Below are 20,000 nucleotides of genomic sequence, written 5' to 3' on the forward strand. Positions count from 1 at the left end.
AACACCTGTCTACAACTTGAGACAGTCCAATTCTGTCTTTTGACGGACTAAGTCATGTAATTATGTAAATAACACACTGTATACAGTGCCGCTTGTCCTAATAGTTTACAGAAACACAAACATGGTTTGTAGCAGTGAAACCAGATTCCAAAATGAAATTCATTTAGCCTTCTGCATATTATGTAATTACAGTGCAGCCTGTACTCAATGACTCTACATGCCAGTGTTCTAAAGTCCAGACTGCCATGAACAGTGTGAATGATTCAGCGCTAGACAGATATATTCATAACTTTCTGTTTTGTACCATAACTATTCAATGCTATCTTCACCATAACGAAATTACAAGGATGGAAACATTTCAATTTTTAAATATTTTCCGATACAAACTAACATATAATATAACTATAGACTTGAGTGCAACAATGGATTCTGTGTCAAAAATTGTCTTTCATGCTGTGGTCCATCACTGAAGAAACTCATCATGATTTATTTGTAAAACAGAAAGAACTGTCAACAATGGTCAACAGAAATTGTTAAAGTATGTTTGCTTTAGTTAATTTCGGCATGGCAGAGCTAAAAGAGCTGTACTGCGCTAATGGTTACAATGGACAAAACATGGTCATGTCTGCTACTTGGCCTGGACTGTATGAAAATCAGGAATAATTACTTCAATTATTGGAAGAAACCTCAATCAAAATAGAGATAGGAGGGGAAAAAAATGGGGAAGAATATAGATATATGGAATTCTGTACTGCCAACATGATTATGTTTTTGTTCAGTCAGTCACTTACAGCTGTGTTTAAGACAATCATAAAACTGTTGCGTTTATTTTCTATCATGTGTATAGTCCGTTTCAGTTTCAGTTTCAGTAGCTCAAGGAGGTGTCACTGCGTTCGGACAAATCCATATACGCTACACCACATCTGCCAAGCAGATGCCTGACCAGCAGCATAATCCCCCCTTATCACTACCAGGGTTACTCAGCAATACTGTCTGTGATTGTCTTCTCCTTGTCCCTCTAACTCAATCTAAAATCATCATCATAGGTGAACTGACTATAAATAAATAAACGAACTTGTCCCTCTAAGTCTTTGAACAATTAAAAAAAAAAAAAAAAGAAGTTTAAATCATGATACACCAATTCTGTGGCATTTTCACTCTTGGTGCTGTCCTTTCACTGAAGTTCTGGGTACTTGTTTCTGAAGTGACAGATGTATTAAAAAGCTAGTGCTGTCACTGGGAATAAACACTGAAATACTACTGTGCGTTGTTGCATTGCTGATAATTATCAGCATCATTTTGTTCTTATTATTCAGTAGAAAACTGAGCTGTCTGTGTGTGGAGAAAACACACACATGTGTTAGAATTAGACTAATTACCTGCTGACAACATTGACTGCATGCGTTCCAAATCGACAAAAAACAATTCACTTTTGTCCTCACTGATTCCAAGACTGAAATAGCAAAGATAGCTTTTGGAAATGAAGCACAGTTAAGTCATTGTTTCTATGCCGATTTCACTCTGTGTTCTTTTATCTATTCAGCGCAGACAGATGGAATAGGGTGAGAGAGAGAGAACGAGAGAGAGAGAGAGAAAGAGAATGGAATGTTTTGTTTATACAGCATTGTGAGATAATGAGAGAGAGAGAGAGAGAGAGAGAGAGAGAGTTCTCTTAATTCTAAACGATGCCAGCAGCCAGTGTCAAACTGCCCTGCTGAAATGGAATGGTTTCAGGAAAAGTCATTTTCCAGTGTGTGTGTGTGTGTGTGTGTGTGTGCGTGTGTGCATGTGTGTGTGTTTGAACTGCAAAATAGTTACATTTGGGTGTGGCATAACAGTTTGGAAAATATTAACAGATGTTCACTAAGAAAATTTGAAACTAATCCTGGAAAAGAGAGGCACATTTTAATCTTCCAAATAGTTGCATCTTGTCATTAATAATAATATAGTTCATGTGCAGCAGTCACAAATGTTATAAATTATGTATGTGTAACTGTGATATGTATGGAACTGAGAATTTTTATTTTATCATGGAATGCCTCAAATTTGCAGGTCTTCAAATTCATTTCATTCCAAAAAACTATTTGATTCCAAAATCAGTGATGTTACTTCATATCCTCCATGCCCCAACAAGGGTCAAAGGCATAAGTATTCTTGGTGTGTGTGTGTGTGTGTGTGTGTGTGCGTGTGTGTGTGTGTCCGTGTGTGTGTGTGTGCATGTGTGTGCAGAAAACAATGTATCTATTCAGAGGGTGGCTACACAGAAGAAAGAACAGATTAATCTTTTTTAAGATTTTTAAATACATCTTTCAGTCATCAACACATTCATTCACAAATGGAGTGACCCGTCTGTCTTGTCATGACTTATTTGTCTGCTGAGTGACTCATTTGTCTACCACATTGTTCCACCATTTAACGGCATGATCCACTTGTCTTTTCATTTTTTAATGATCCATTTGTCTGATGGAGTGATTTGTTTTGTCTTATGTGGCGAGCCATTTGTCTGCAGTAATCCATTTGTATGATGGAGTGAGTTGTTTTGTCTAATGTGTTGACCAGTTTGTCTGGAGTAATCCATTTGTCTGATGGAATGAGTTGTTTTGTCCAATGTGATGACACATTTGCCTGGAGAAATCCACTAGTCTGATAATAGCGACAAATTTCTCTGATGCAATGACCCATTTGTCTGAGGAAGCAATCTATTCATTCGATGAGCAACACAATGTCTGATAATCTATTTGCCTGATGAAATTATCTATTTGCCTGAGGAAGTAATCTATTCATTCGATGAGCAACACAATGTCTGATAATCTATTTGCCTGATGAAATTACCTATTTGCCTGAGGAAGTCACCCATTATTTCTCAGGAAATATCCCATTTTCCAATAAAGTCTCATATTTGTTTGATATAGAGGGCAATTTGTTTGATGGAGTGACCCGACCCATTTGTCTGATAGAATGTCCTATTTGTTTGGAGTGGCTCATTTATCTGATGGAGTTTTCCATTCATTGAGTGACCCATTTTTTCGGACCCATTTGTCTGATGAGGACCTATTTGTCTGACACAGTGGACCCTTTGTTAGATGGGTGACTCATTTGCTTGACAGAGTGACACTTCTGTCTGATGAAGACCTATTTGTCTGACACAGTGGACCCTTTGTTAGATGGGTGACTCATTTGCTTGACAGAGTGACACTTCTGTCTGATGAAGACCTATTTGTCTGACACAGTGGACCCTTTGTTAGATGGGTGACTCATTTGCTTGAGTGACACTTCTGTCTGATGAAGACCTATTTGTCTGATACAGTGGACCCTTTGTTAGATGGGAGACTCATTTGCTTGACAGAGTGACACTTCTGTCTGATGAAGACCTATTTGTCTGATACAGTGGACCCTTTGTTAGATGGGAGACTCGTTTGCTTGACAGAGTGACAATTTTGTCTGATGGAGTGACCAGTTTGTCTGAGGAAGCAGCCTAGAAAAAGTAATGATCCCATTGTGTAACAAGTGTCCCATTTGAGTCCAGATCAATGTCAAGTCTAAATGAGCTGGTGATATGACTGATGAGCAACCCATATGTGTAAACTGACCCAACTACTTTGCAGAATTACCAATAGGACTGTGACAAAATTGTTCCAACAGGATGACTAAATAGAACGTGACCCATTTGTCTTCCAGAGTGACCCGACTGAATACAATCCATTTATTTCAAAGAGTGACCCTATGGAATGTATACATGTGTCTAGCAGGATGACTGAAAGGAATGTGACCAATCTGCCATGCCAGATGACCCAATGGACCCTTTGTCTTACAGGATGACCCAAAGGACCAAAGGAAAATGACCATCTGTCTTTCAGGATGACCCAGTGGACTGATGGCATATTACCCATTTGTCTTACAGTATGAGCAGATTACTCAGTGGAAGATAACTTTTAGTCTTACATGATGGTAATGTGGTTCAATAAGGTCATTAATTATTCTAACAGAATCAGATCAAGTGTTGAACAGAATGGAGTTAGATCAACACACATTTGCCCCTTACCTGTTGTAGCTGTTGCATTAGATCATCATCAGAAGCAGCAAAATTATTGCCATTAGCAGCAGTTGGTGGAGGTGGAGGTGGAGGTGCAGACTCTGCCCCCACAAACTGGTTCTCATAGACCGGCCCTGTATCAAGGGGCACAGCACGGGACAGGCTGGCTGTTTGTGGGGCGGATGCCTGGGACAGCACTGCTGTTCCTTTCTCCATCACACTGTTCTCTTGGGGAGAGAGGGGTGGTGATGCTGCACTGCTTCCGTCCTGTGAACCACCACCACCACCTTCTGCTTCACCTGACACTAACCCCTGACCTCTACGCACTGGACGTTCAATGTTTTCATCTTGGTTCAGGGAGCGTGAACTGCCTGCCCTGCGTCTGGAGAAGCCGAGAGGGTCACTTCTGCGGCGACGTTCCTCGGCTTCAGCGGATCTCTTGCCTTTGGTGCGAGGCACCTTGCTCCTCTCCGACGGCTGTCGTCGGGGAAAGATGGGCTGTGAGGGAGGCTGGTAGTTGGGGTCAGACAGGGCTTTGTGCAGCTCCTCCCAGTAATGCTCTGCTTCTGCCATCTTTCTGTCTAGTTTCCGCAGGCGGCCCTTGATTGTTTCTGATGCTCCTTCTTCATCAATGCTCATTCGTTTCTCGTTTCTGTCACAAAACCATGAACATCTGGTTACAATGATATCATGAAACTGTCATCCGCTTCACGGCATATACTGTGAGTTGAACTATGGTTGTTGTAGCCAGCTGAGCGCTTAGCTACATATATACACATACATATATATATATATATATATATATATATATATATATATATATATATATATATATGATAAGACAGATGCAATTATTTCAGGTAGTAGAATATGACATGCCTCAATAGGCAGACTGTTAAGGAGTCTGCCTAGACTATGTGATTTAGTCCACTGATATACAATGTCCCTGGACAGACAGTCTGTTCTGAAATGAAAAAGAAAACAAAGTACTGCAATGAACTCCAACACCAGAAGTAAACACTGGCAGGTTTTGTCAGAGGCCTGCCCATGTCTAAGCAAGACAACCCTTACTTAAAACCTGCACCATCTCCTGACAACAGTTCTTCCCCCTTTTCAACAACAAGCATCTGACAAGTGCTCATTTCAAAGGAATGAGTCAATAGTTTTGATGCACAAGATAAAGAAAGCAAAAAGAAGGAAAACGGTAAGAGCGACACTTTTTCATCAGTGACAGAACGGTGTATCTGGACAGTGGATGGGTGGTCATTTCCTCCCTCAGTCAGCACTGCCGGCCCTGTGTCATTGTCACTGCTCCAATCACAGTGTCAGTCAATTCTGCTATCTCACTGACAGAGAAACAACTCCAGGTAGAAATACTTCATCACAGACGAGAAATGGATGTGAGGGCTCATACTGATTCCAAGCTACAGGGCACAGACAAAGGCGACCAGGCTGTCAGCCTGGCTTCAGTCAGTGTGCTGTTTTCCATGCCAGTCTGAGCAAGCTGCACTGACTGGCACACCACCATGAAATCCTTGTGCTCTCACTGTCCATTCACAGCAGTCTGCAGGCAAACATGGCTGAATAATGAACATACAGTTCCATACAAAAGAAGGCACAGCCAAGCTGTACAGCCTGACCCAAGCTGAAAGCCCCCAGTTTGGGTTGACTTGACATTGGCCAAAAGACTGAAGGGAGGCAAGCAATAAAACGACTGCCTTAACACTCAGGATTAAAGTTCCTGGTGAATAACGTGGTCTTTCCACCATATACTTCACATGGCCAGTGTCTGTGTTTGCTAAAAGAAATCAACAACTGAACAAACCATCACCTACAGGGACCTATTTCCACAGTTAGTGGCATTCTATTTTTGTGTATAGTCAACTGTTCAATGTTGCAGAAGTTGAAGACCCACTTGTTAAGAATGGAAGCTGCTCTGCTTGAGTTTGTATTTTGTCCCACTGCTGAGCATTAAAAAAACAAAACAATGTGTCCATCTGTTCTAGTTCTGGGGAACAGCCTTCTATGTGTTCACACTTTTACCATCACTACTTGAAGATACAAACAGATGATACTGAAACTGACCCAAAAAGCAATCATACAACAGGCTAATAATTCCTAAACAATAAATCACGTAAGACTAGACTGAAGCTCATATTAAGGCAATGAATAACTGAATGAACTGAAGCTACATTAAGTCCATGGATGATTAATAGTTTGATTTATAACGAGGAAGTAAACACCTAAAAAAAAATTTTTTTCAATAAAAACAGAAGCCGTAGTAAGGCTGCAGACAACTGAACTGACTGAAGCTAAATGACCACTGTGGACAACTGACCCATGGTAGGTAAGAACAGGGAGAGCCAAGCGTTCCAGCAGAGCTCGTCCCATCTGACAGGTGTCCTGGAACTCCTTGTGCAGGTGGTCGCGGGGCAAACTGTAGTTCCTTGCCGTCTGCTGCATTGGCATTTCTCCAGCCAGTGCCTTTGCCACCACCCCAACCAGTTTGTCTATTCCATCCAAAACCTGCCCACATGCACGTGTGCGCAGGTACAAACACACATGTACATGCACACACACAAATGCACACACACGTACACACAAACATGCATGCACATACACATGAACACATGTGTGAATGCACATGCAAACTTATGTTTGTATAAAAAAAATCACATGCCAAAACAGTCACTATGTAGACATGCAGACATGCACACATACATATGTACATGCACACCTTCAGAATTTAAGCACACAGAAAAACTTTTAAGCGGACAGTTTGTTTCCAGTCTGTCAAATGACAGTCCAAGTGTATTGTCAAGAATAAGCACAGACAAGTACATAGAGCATGTGTATATGCATATGTTAAGTCTGTTCTGTGCAAATTGTGAATGTAGAATGCATCCACACTGAATGCAGTTTGCATGTGAGTGTTCAGCTGATTGGTTGGTAAGTGAGTGTAGATGGTGCATAACAAGTGGGCCAGTCAGTGTGAAGAATATTGAGAGCAAGACTCTACTCTCTCTATTGACTCTGCCTGGAAAGTTTGTGTGATTAATTTGAATCACAAGAACTGTGAAGAACACTGAATGCCTGGATGTTTCTGGACAGACAGGACAGACCAAACAAACTCACTTCTACACTGATGATGGATATTACCTTGTCTATCCCCCTTATGATGTGGTCCTGTCTGTTAACATAATTTATTTGTGTATGTCTTTTTTTTCCACAGTATCCCACTTGGGAATAAAAGTGTGGTCTAATCACCTGCTTGTTATACCTGGAACTGAATTTATGTGGGTGTATATGCATATATTTTTATTTCAAACTACAAACACATTTATTTACAGACAGGTACACAGTGCCTACCTTGTCAGAGGCTGTCAAGAACAAGGAGCACACTGTCAGACGATTGGCACGCTCACTGACGCCTTGTGAAAACCGTTTCCAGGCTTCTTCCAGACGTCGTGACTGGTTGTGGTTTGGTTCCATGGGATAGCGCAGGGACCGCCGCAACACCATGGCTGCTTGCAGTAACTGCTTCCCATACTCATAGGTTCCCTGTATAGAGCACCATCATTTGCTGTGGGTACTGTTCAAAGCACTCCTGCCTTCATAATGTTTTACACTAAAAAAACAACAACAACATATTTATATATGAATAAACAATACTTTGTACACACAAAGATATCTTTTGTGAAAATTCAATGCAGTATGACAGTCACCTTGTCCTAAACATGCACAGCCTCTTAATATGATGTTCTACAGCAGATTTTCTCCACACAAGGCATGCTCTGTTCCTGTGATAATGATTTAGAACATAATCGTTTGTTCAAATGTAAACATTATGTCATACAAACTACTTTTCAATAATCTGACCACAAGGGAATCCACTCACACTGACTGAAGCCTCAAATATATATGTAAGGGGAACAATAATCTATTGTGTATAGAGGGGAAACTACTCATAATGGCTGTAACCTAAAATGTGCACTGAAAGGAGCCTAACCACACTGGCAATTGACCTAAAATGTGAACAGAATGGAGTATCACAATGGTGGTGATCTAAAATGTGTATACAAGAGAGCTTGCTCATACTGTTGGTGACCTAAATTGTGTACAGAAAGGAACCTACTCACACAAGTGGTAACCTAAAATGTAAACAGAATGGAGCCTACACACACTGGCTGTCACCTAAAATGCATATACAAGGGAACCTACTCACACCAGCGATGACTTTAATGTGTACACATGGGAGCCTACTCACACTGGCAGTGGCCTCAAATTTGCGGTTGTCTTCTTGCAGTGCGTCAGCCTCCTGTGCTGTGTTGCCCATGTTGTGGTGTGTACGCACCATCACCTCACACAGCTCCTCAATCCAGTCGATGGCCTGTACACACATCACACACTTCATTAGTACACATATCATCTCATGGCAAGTCAGGTACCGTGTTGCTCAAACTGTGGTGTGTTTGTATCACACCCATGGCCTGTGCAACACACACACACACACACTTGCCAACTCATTATAACACATTATCTCATGATGCCAGGTGCTGTGTTGCTCAAGTTGTGATGGACACACACACACACAAACACACACATACACAAAAAAATGTGCTGCATCATTGTTACATAACAACTCCATCATATCTATCTGCTGGCATAAAGTTACAGCAGTATCAGATCATTCTTATCTACCATCTCATTATCTGAAACCCATGTCTTCCTACCAATGTTGTGCATAAATGCCCTGTGCACGGACATGCAAACTTACATATAAACAAAAGTGGTTATTTTTGTTTTGTTTTCAATGATGTTACTTTTGGATATCATCTGGAGTAAAAAGTGCAATCAACAAAGAGCATGGGCCAGAAATTGACAAAGACTGACATTAATCAGTCCAGAAACTGTCACAACACTGCTGGCTCCTGGGACTGCTGTCAACAGTAACATGATAACAGTTTCAGTTACAGTTTCTCAATGAGACATCCCTGCATTCAGACATACCTATATATGCAACACTACATTTGCTAGGCAAATGCCTGACCAGCAGCATAAAAACACACTTCAGCATTGAGTTCATACATATAAATTTGTGTACAGGCCTGGAGTGTATCCATATATAATTCTGTACCTATCAGAGCAGATTTCTTCTACAGAATTTTGCCAGAGGATAACCCTCTTGGTGTCATGGGTTTTTTCAGTGTGCCAAGTGTGTGCTGCACACGGGACCTCAGTTTACCATCTCATCCAAATAACTACCATAAAAATCAGGCTATTGAGTGCACTGTAATATAAGCCACATTCCCCAAAACGTTTTTTAATTAGGAACTTATTTACATATAAACATTAGGTTTATAAGCTGCAAATATTGCACCAACATCTAATAATAGATTCATTCACTCCAAATTCATGAAATGGAGACTGACGGCAATATATAATTTGACCTGAACATGTTATCAGGAAAACCCACAGCATCAGGAAAATCCACAAACAAGCCACATCATAATTTTAACTGCAGGGGTCATAGATGAGGGGAAAAGTTACGGCTAATATTCCAGATTTTACGGTAGATGCTCACTTTGATTCTCCATTTAAACATGGGAGAAAGGGCAAGACCTGGAACTGGACCCAGTCCCTCACGGACACTGTATTGGTATATAAGCCTCTTAACCATTCTGCCACCTTCCTCCCCATGACAACAGCAGGCATGTGAGTCTCATCCGTCTGCTCACAGTCCCAACACAATCACTCACCTGGTCACAGTCACGCTCACAGGTGCGTAGCTGCAAAAGCTGTTGGAGTTTGAGCCTGCGGACGTCAGCCAGCTCATCACAGCGCATCTTGCGTTCCTGCAGCTCTTCCAGCATCCGCTTGATGCGCTGGATGTGGGGGCCGTAGTCAGGAGTGATGTCTTTGCCAAATGCGTTCTTGATGGGGCGCGACATCTCCTCCAACAGGCTCTGACCATCACTGTTTGTCTGCTCTGACACTGTTTCTGCATGGTAAAATACACACAGGTTTCCTCTGTATACATCCAACAAAATATACACTCGCACACACACATATAAACATACACATATGCACATAATTTATGTATAAGATCCAAGAGGAAGATTACAAACAAAAAAACAAAATAAACATGAAAAACATCTAACAACTGAACTGCATTAACAAAACTCATGTAGTGAATACAACACAGAGTTCGAAAAATCCATACACATGTTCAAAGCATACCTATGCAATCTATAAAATTGCTTAGGAGTGTTTCAAAGAATAAACTCATTACTTAAGTTTAAAATTTTGAATCTTTCTAACAGATATTTGTCATCTTTATATAAATTTTGAAATGGAAAGCAAAAGTGGGGTTTTTTTTTCAAATTAGAAGACATCAGTCTACAAAAATTATGACTTAGGACAAAGAAAGGGTTGGGGAATCAATTCATGTTGCAAATTTATCATGAGGACATTTCATGTTGAAATGAAATTCATCTCATATTACTAACAAATTACATTTTGGGAACAATCTTTCATTACCTGGTATATTATGATAACATCCAATTTCAATTGATAGTTTGTGATTGTTACAACAAAATTCAATAAGTGCATGAACATAAACATCTGGAAAACAAGATACATATTTTTCTGATGCAAGATCAGTTTTCATAATACAAGCATCTACAACATGCATCAAGTTCATTTCTCCATAATTCTCAGCTACAAGGTACCACTTTTTTCATACTCTAACCAGATCACTTTATAATGAAAACATGCCCCAGACCAGCCTCTGTGACAAAATGATTAGTGTCACAGACTAATGACTGCAAGGATGCAGGTTCAAGCCCTGTCAGACAAGCTACATATAAAAATCATGACACAAACAACACAGTAGTAAGGTTTTGCAATTCCATTCTTCAAAACAGACCAATTTAAGAACTCATTCACAAAATTCAACAGCAGAATGAATTCAGCTGGGGGAAGGAGTTGTGAGTGCAGGGACTACTACAGCATAAATGCATCCATAAAAAATTCCCTGCCAGCTGCTTTTTTCCATCATTAACAGTACAGCTTAACATGCACTCTCCCAGGTCCATTGCGACAATGGCCACATCACATAGTTCAGTCATCTGCTTTACAGATATGTCTTTTGGAGTGTTCCCAAAACATCCTGACCAACACTGCAGGTGTCCTGTATCTCTCAGGCCTGGTATATGCCAGAATATGCAATGAAAGGAATCATAGACTATGCCTTGTCATGTATCCCAAACCTAAATGGACCTCCATAGCAACATCCCCATCATCCCCATCAATATGTGCCCTTAGGAGAGCTGCATGGATTCATCAAAACTGTGCTGTCCTTGTGCACATGACTAAGATCAGGGTCTGATGACACACCACCACAACTAAATACATAATTGCCCTTCATGAAAGTCAATCCACACACAGGCCACAGCTTGTTTTGTGATCAATGTACCATAGCATGTTCTGTCACGCATACATCACTTGTAAACACAGAGCTGCCTTTGAGACAGAAAGAATGATTCAGCTAGCCACTCAGAAATAGAGGAAAATATCAACAGCTCTCTGCTTGCCTAAAAGAATCCACAGCCTTTCATGACCTGAGAGGCACGGCCAACTCTTAGGAATCAGAAACTATCTCCTACATCTAAAAGCCCCTTGTGAAGTTACATATGGATGAAATAGATTGTATTCTGAAATGAGTTTGTACGCTCCATAATCCAAAATGCATTGCAGCACGAAAGGACAGTTCTGTGGACATGATGAAGGACAACTCACCACAGGCATCACTCTTCTCCTGCAGAATTTGTAGAGCCTCCTCCACTTCCTCCACCGTGTTGGCCACGACATCACTACAGACCAGCTCCAGCAAGTCATCCAGTCGATTCCCAAACTGTTACCAATACAGAACACACCATGTCATCATATCACATTATGGAACACCATCCTATCTGATCAATGAATAGAGTCCTGAATTTTTTTTTTTTTTTAAGTATGTAAATAAACACTTTTTTTAAGCACTGATCACTGGAGTCCTGAATAAAAATCATGTGATTAATTTAAATACATTTTTTCTAAGCACTGATCATCAGAGTTCAGATATACCTGTAAGTCAGCAACATTCACTCCTACCTGACAGCCTGAGGGAAAGTCTTTAAAACATAGCACTAGATATATACACAGATTTTAGCTATAAACAACACTCATCACTCTTCACACAACTGGGTGCTAGTCACAACTGGGCACTAGACACTGATTTCAGCTATACTCCACAGTCATCGCCATTCAAGCAACTGGGCACCAGACACTGATATCAGCTATACTCCACAAATGGGCACCAGACACTGAGTTCAGCTACACTCTACAGTCATGCTTCTTCACACAATTGGGCACCAGACACTGAGTTCAGCTATACTCTACAGTCATGCTTCTTCACACAATTGGGCACCAGACACTGAGTTCAGCTATACTCTACAGTCATCCTTCTTCACACAAATGGGCACCAGACGCTGAGTTCAGCTACACTCTACAGTCATCCTTCTTCACACAATTGGGCACCAGACACTGATATCAGCTATACTCTACAGTCATCCTTCTTCACACAATTGGGCACCAGACACTGAGTTCAGCTACACTCTACAGTCATGCTTCTTCACACAATTGGGCACCAGACACTGAGTTCAGCTACACTCTACAGTCATGCTTCTTCACACAATTGGGCACCAGACACTGAGTTAAGCTATACTCTACAGCCATCCTTCTTCACACAATTGGACACTAGACACAGACTTCAGCTCTACTCTGCAGTCTTCACTTTTCATACACCACTTCATTTTGCCAGAGCTCCCCTCTATGAACTCACATCTTCAGCCAGGCGATGAAAGCGAACAGAGGTGATGAGAAGAGTGCGTCGACGTTCCAGACGGTTGGCAAAACTGCGGCAGACTGTGTCCATGTAATCCCTTTCTGCCTTGATGTCAGCACTTATGTTGCTGCGTTCTGACAACATCTCATCTGCTGTGTGACGCAGCTCAGCATACTGTCCATATGTGTCCTGAGCCACAGAATCATGTTGTTTGTGGTCAACACATTTCATTGCAGTGTCTGGTAGTGTTGTATGGAACACAATCATCATTGGATATTTATTCATTTAGGTGTAACTTCTCAGCATGCTTTGGTATATGTCCACACAGTTCAGCACATCAGAAAACATTTAGTACAGATCTGATCATCTAACATGTGATCCCTGTCATTACCTCAGTAGCAAGTTTACTAGTCTAATGGGATGCACATCCTATCTTTATGACAATAACCACAGTATTAATTCGCAAGAGACCTGTTATTTTCTTTAAAATCCTGGACAGAACTATTGCCATGAATGAACCATAAGAGATTTGTCATCTTGAGAAGAAATGTCACTTGTTATTGAACATTTTGTTGCTCACTTTTCCATTAAATTATACTGCACTGTTGTCAATACAGTTTCCATTTATCACATCATTCAAAAAGAATGAACTGAGGAGTGAACTCACAGTGCACTTGATCTCCAGTTCTTCATGTCGGCGACGCAACTCCTCTGCTGACTCGTATGAGTCACCTATGTCTGTGTGGGAGGACATCAACTTTTCTCCTGGCCCAAGGACCCAGTCCACAACCTGCAAACAGCATGACAAATTACATGTAGGATGTCAGTCTTCATCTGTGACACAGCAGCAAATCCCTGTAGACATTTGTTGTCACCTGTGACACAACAGCTTATCAGGATGACAACAGTCCCTTTAGAAGTAACCACTGCTTCAGAATAATAATTGTTGTTATAAAGGTAACCACCGCTTCAGAATGATAATTGTTTTGGAGATAACTACCCACTTCAGAATAATAATTGTTGTTTTAGAGGTAACCACCCACTTCAGGATAATAACTGTTGTTTTAGAGGTAACCAACCACTTCAGAATAATAGCTGTTTTAGAGGCAAGCAAACAATCAGTATCAAACACAATGTGTGTGCCCACTCACAGTCTTGACATTGCGCTTCCAGTCGTTGAAGTGGAAGGCCAGGTTGAGCGTTTTGTCACGCATGTCCAGAGCATCATGCAAGGTGTCCACCCGCTGCTCCAGGTACTGAATGACACGCTTCACTGTTTTCTGTGACTCCAGCGTGTCCAGTGTTGGCATCGGTTCCTCCTCCCCGCCACGCCCCCCGCCCCTCCCCAGCACCGACTGCTGAAGCTGGCTGAGGACCTCATGGCCTGCACACAGGATGCAGCATCATGATAACAACGATGCAACAATATTCAACTGTGACATGCCAGGCTATATTTATCCAGAGATGCCAACCCCTGTCAAGTGTTTGTAGGAACAATCGGGAAATTTGGCAGGAACATTTTCAATTTGGTAGGAACACTTGGACTCCAAGTCACATCAGCAAACGTATGTTTTATTTACAAGGCATACAAACACTCCATAGCTTAAACCACTGGGCACAGACGCTGTTTGACCAAGACGCAACTTGATTTTGCCACGATTTCTCTTGTTCAGGCAAACAATTAAGCTGATTGGACCATTCAATGCTGTTTCAATGTAAACATGCATGCGATTAGCTGAGCATCATCACGTGAGACCAAGGTTAGTAGTGACTGCCCTGGCCTCGTGATCGACAGGTCTAGAGCATCTGGGTAATGTTACAACAGGACAGTATGTGACCATGCTACATAGTGAAAAATGAATTTGTCAGAACAATTTTGACCTTGGTGTAATGTCGGAACAAACTGCGATTGAGCGTAACAAAATATGGCAAAATTGTAACAGTTGGCATCTCTGTTTATCTCATAATACTGAAAGCTTACATAAAAATAAATCACTGGAAGTCATACATTGCACAACATCCAACAATATATCAAGGGTAATCAATAGAAACTTTAAAGTAGTTGAAAGGGACTATCAAAAGACCATCACCCCAGAATCTAATACATTGAAGTTTTGTACTTTTACATGGCTACAAAGGGGAGTAAGGAGTATTGTGACAGTGACATTGACAGTATGATTTGTGATGACTGTGACTTTGGCATATGACCCACATGGTAACAATGACCTTGTGTATGATGACAGTAACGGTGATGTTTGAGGTGTGTGGTGACCCTGACCTTGGCGTATGATGAGGGTGGGTCCAGTCATGACAGAGTTCTGGAAGTGGCGGTGCTGTCGCAGGGCCTCGATGGGGCTGGTCTGGGGGTCAAGGCCATGCTGGTAGGTCTGCTGGATGTGCTGCTCTTCCGTGTCCAGGTGTTGCACCATGGACTGCGCCTCCTTCAGAAACCGCTCCACACCCTGACACACACACCATCCTCAGTCCTTGCTGACACAATTCCACACCCTGACACACACACACCATCCTCAGTCCTTGCTGACATAATTCCACACCCTGACACACACACAATCCTCAGTCCTTGCTGACACAATTCCACACCCTGACACATACACCATCCTCAGTCCTTGCTGACACAATTCCACACCCTGACACACACACAATCCTCAGTCCTTGCTGACACAATTCCACACCCTGACACACACACACCATCCTCAGTCCTTGCTGACATAATTCCACACCCTGACACACACCATCCTCAGTCCTTGCTGACATAATTCCACACCCTGACACAACCATCCCCAGTCCTTGCTGACACAATTCCACACTCAGACACACACCATCCTCAGTCCTTGCTGACACAATTCCACACCCTTACACAACCATCCTCAGTCCTTGCTGACACAATTCCACACCCTTACACAACCATCCCCAGTCCTTGCTGACAGAATTCCACACTCAGACACACACACAATCATCAGTCCTTGCTGACACAATTCCACACCTCTGACAACACACCATCCTCAGTCTGCTGATATTCACACTCTGCACACAACAATCATCAGTCCTTGTGGCACAATTCCACATCAGACAAACCATCTCAGTCTTGCTGCACAATTCCACACTCAGACACAACACACCATCATCATTCTTGTGACACAATTCACACTCTGACACAAACACACCATCCTCAGTCTTGCTGACATAATTCCACCTGAACAACTTATCAGTCTTGCTGAACAAACAATTCCATCTGACAACACATAATCCTCAGTCCTTGCTGACACAATTCCACACCCTGACACACACACACACCATCCTCAGTCCTTGCTGACACAATTCCACACCCTGACACACACCATCATCAGTCCTTGCTGACACAATTCCATACCCTGACACACACACACACACCATCCTCAGTCCTTGCTGACACAATTCCACACCCTGACACACACTATCATCAGTCCTTGCTGAGACAATTCCATACCCTGACACACACACACACCATCCTCAGTCCTTGCTGACACAATTCCACACCCTGACACACACACCATCCTCAGTCCTTGCTGACACAATTCCACACTCAGACACACACACCATCATCAGTCCTTGCTGACACAATTCCACACCCTGACACACACACCATCCTCAGTCCTTGCTGACACAATTCCACACCCTGACACACACACCATCCTCAGTCCTTGCTGACACAATTCCACACCCTGACACACACACCATCCTCAGTCCTTGCTGACATAATTCCACACCGACACACACCATCCTCAGTCCTTGCTGACACAATTCCACACTCAGACACACACACCATCATCAGTCCTTGCTGACACATTCCACACCCTGACACCACACCATCATCAGTCCTTGCTGACACAATTCCACAATCAGACACACACACCATTATCAGTCCTTGCTGACACAATTCCACACCCTGTCCTTGCTGACACAATTCCACACTCAGACACACACACCATCATCAGTCCTTGCTGACACAATTCCACACTCAGACACACACAACATCATCAGTCCTTGTTGACACAATTCCATACTAAAACACATGCCATCCTCAGTCCTTGCCGCACTAGTTCTACACCAACACATACACCATCTTCAGCCTTTGTTACACACAGTTCTAAACCAACACACAGACAATCTTCAGTCTTTGCTGACTCAGTTCTACACCAACACACACCATCTACAACCCTTCCTACATACAATTCTACACTAACACACACACACACACACCATCCTCAGTCCTTGCTACATAGCAATCTGAGCCTATACACACATTTTCAGCCCTTGCTACACACAGTTCTATTCCAATATACACACCATTTCAAGTCCTTCCTACAAAAAGATCTACACTAGCACGCCCACACACACACACACACATACACACCGCATCCTAAGCCCTTGCTACACACAATTCTACACCAAGACACACACACACACTAACTACAGTCTTTGCTGACACAATTCTTCACCAACACGCACAGCATCTTAAAGCCCTTGCTACACACAGTTCTACACCAACACACGCATGCGTGTGCACACACACACACACACACACATACACACACCATCCTCAGCCCTTGCTATACACATTTCTACACCAACACAGCACAGCATCTTCAGACCTTGCTAACACAATTCTACACTAACACACACACAATATCTTCAGTCATTGCTGACACAATTCAACACCAACACATTCACCCATGCAGTTACATAGCCAGCTGCAGTGGTACCCAGGTCCTGACCATGTAAGAGCTGAAAGCAGGGTGGACAACTTACCAGACGGTTGTGCAGCCAGCTGCTGTGGCTGTACTGCAGACTCCCCCCCAGGTCCTCAGTCAGCTGGTTGGGGTCAATGAACGCCTGCAGCTGCTCCAGCATCACATGCTGTGGCTGAAAACATAACACACCCTGACCATGAATGTGATACAACATAATGGACCATGACTATAATGTAATGAAACAAAAGTGTACCATGATTGTGATGCAATAGAATTCCATGGACTATGTCTGTAATGTAATAAAACTCCATGGACCAGGACTGTGATGTTATAAAATTTCATGGGCCATGACATCATTTTTACTGAACTGAACAGACCATGAGTGTGGTGTAATAAAACTCCATGGACCATGACTGTGATGTAATAAAATTTGATGGACCATGATTGTGATGTGATAAAACTCCATGGACCATGACAGTGATGTAATAAAACTCCATGGTTCATGACTGTGATGTAATAAACTCCATGGACCATGACTGTGATATAAAAAAAAACCTCAATGGACTATGACTGTGATGTAATAAAAGTCCATGGAGCATGACTGTGATGTAATTAAACTCCACATACCATGACTGGTGTAATCAAATTCCATGGACCATGATTGTGTTGTTAATAAAACTCCATGGACCATGGCTGGTGTAATAAAATTCAATGGACCATGACTGTATATTCTTAATAATACAACACAATTAAAAAGGAGAAACATGTAATGAAAATGACTAAGATGTAATAGAAATCAATGGAACATGACTGTAATGTAATAAAACTCTGTGGGCCATGACTGTGATGTAATAAAACTCTGTGGGCCATGACTGCGATGCAATAAAACTCAATGGGCCATGACTCTGACATAACAGAACACCATGAGCCTGGACTGTGTGATGTTATCAAACTTAATGGCCCATGATTCTGTTAAAATAAAACTTGATGGACTTCGACTGTGATGTCATAAACATCAATGAACCACTGCGGTGTAATAAAACTTAAAAGACCATGACTGTAGTGTAATGAAACTCAATGGAACATGACTGTGATGTGAAAAAACAGAGGGGGTTCTACAAGAATACTAAAAGCACTGAGACAGCCAGCCAGAGCATAAGCTGCTTTCGGACCAGGTACAGAGCACGACCTGAATATGGATGAAATTTTAGGTTTATAAGACAGATCTCCATTTACAGTTTGTTTCACCAGTTTGGTCTATGATTCCACACAAAAAGAGTATTGGTAACATCGATCAAAGATAAGAAAGAAAAAACCTCTGAGAAAACCAAAAAATATTCAGAAGCAAGTCTTCCTTGATCTTCAAATCAATGAACAGAAATATAAAAGTTTGAGAGAGAGAGAGTGTGTGTGTGTGTGAGAGAAAGAGAGAGAGAGAGATGAGAAAGCAGGGAGAGAACTCCTACCTGTAGATCAGGGGGCAGGTTATCCAGACGTATGCTGTGACGGCGGGCATCTTCCCATTGTACGACAACCACCTGCTTCAGGTAGCCTGACAACGCTTGCTGTATTTGTGCAAACACACACACACACACATACACACATGCACAAGCACACACACACATTTACCAGATTTATGAAAAGGTTTCTACATAGCTGAACTAACATTTGGTGCATAATGCATATAAAGCAATGTAATTAACAATGAAATATCTTATAAGTAATAATCCAACACTGGTGAAACCAGTGCCACATTAGTCAGTCTCACAATCTAAATGAATCATCACACTGAACTGTCCACAACACAACACCCCACACACAATGCACATATCCCAAAACTGTTCTCAATATACTGTTCATGATGAAACAATTTTCATGTAATGTGATACTCATGACAATACTTTCATGCAATTGTTTGTAAACAGTCTGTGGGGTGAAATACAGACACCAGAAACCACACATCCATACAGTGCCTGACAATGATGTATATTCTGTGCAAATCATCAGGATCTTATTCATAACTTGGAGGTGGTTGTGGTTTTGTTGTTGTTGTTCATGTGTTGTTGTCATTGTTTTTATTGTAATGGCGGCAGAGTGATGATGCTCACCATCAAACACCCGTAGACAAAACTGAGGTTGCCCCAGGATCCATCTCGGCTGTCAATCAGAACAGTCACACCTCGTTTTTTGGACTCCTCACTGAAACAATGCCATGTAGTCATCTACATACTGTCAGGTCATCTGCCCGCAAAGCATCATGAATGAAACCAGTCACATTTTGCTTCTTCCCATTCCCCTGTACAACAAAGAAAAGAAATAAACAGAACGT

General features: G+C 41.9%; 1 protein-coding gene across 1 annotated transcript in view; it reads right to left on the reverse strand.

The window, feature by feature from the left end:
- Nucleotides 1–20,000, reverse strand: part of LOC143287004 (coiled-coil domain-containing protein 141-like) — a 76,287-nt gene that overhangs the window by 41,960 nt on the left and 14,327 nt on the right. Inside the window, exons 5-17 of the mRNA XM_076595046.1 lie at nucleotides 19,780–19,870; nucleotides 19,138–19,236; nucleotides 17,730–17,843; nucleotides 15,199–15,382; nucleotides 14,072–14,304; nucleotides 13,588–13,710; nucleotides 12,918–13,109; nucleotides 11,834–11,948; nucleotides 9,793–10,034; nucleotides 8,301–8,423; nucleotides 7,403–7,594; nucleotides 6,372–6,559; nucleotides 4,043–4,685 (exon numbers count right to left, since the gene is read on the reverse strand). Of these exons, the coding sequence (XP_076451161.1) occupies nucleotides 4,043–4,685; nucleotides 6,372–6,559; nucleotides 7,403–7,594; nucleotides 8,301–8,423; nucleotides 9,793–10,034; nucleotides 11,834–11,948; nucleotides 12,918–13,109; nucleotides 13,588–13,710; nucleotides 14,072–14,304; nucleotides 15,199–15,382; nucleotides 17,730–17,843; nucleotides 19,138–19,236; nucleotides 19,780–19,870 (2,539 nt within the window). The remainder of the gene's footprint in view (nucleotides 1–4,042; nucleotides 4,686–6,371; nucleotides 6,560–7,402; nucleotides 7,595–8,300; nucleotides 8,424–9,792; nucleotides 10,035–11,833; nucleotides 11,949–12,917; nucleotides 13,110–13,587; nucleotides 13,711–14,071; nucleotides 14,305–15,198; nucleotides 15,383–17,729; nucleotides 17,844–19,137; nucleotides 19,237–19,779; nucleotides 19,871–20,000) is intronic.

The sequence above is a fragment of the Babylonia areolata genome, chromosome 1 (genome assembly GCF_041734735.1).
Source record: "Babylonia areolata isolate BAREFJ2019XMU chromosome 1, ASM4173473v1, whole genome shotgun sequence".
Classification (NCBI taxonomy): domain Eukaryota; kingdom Metazoa; phylum Mollusca; class Gastropoda; order Neogastropoda; family Buccinidae; genus Babylonia; species Babylonia areolata.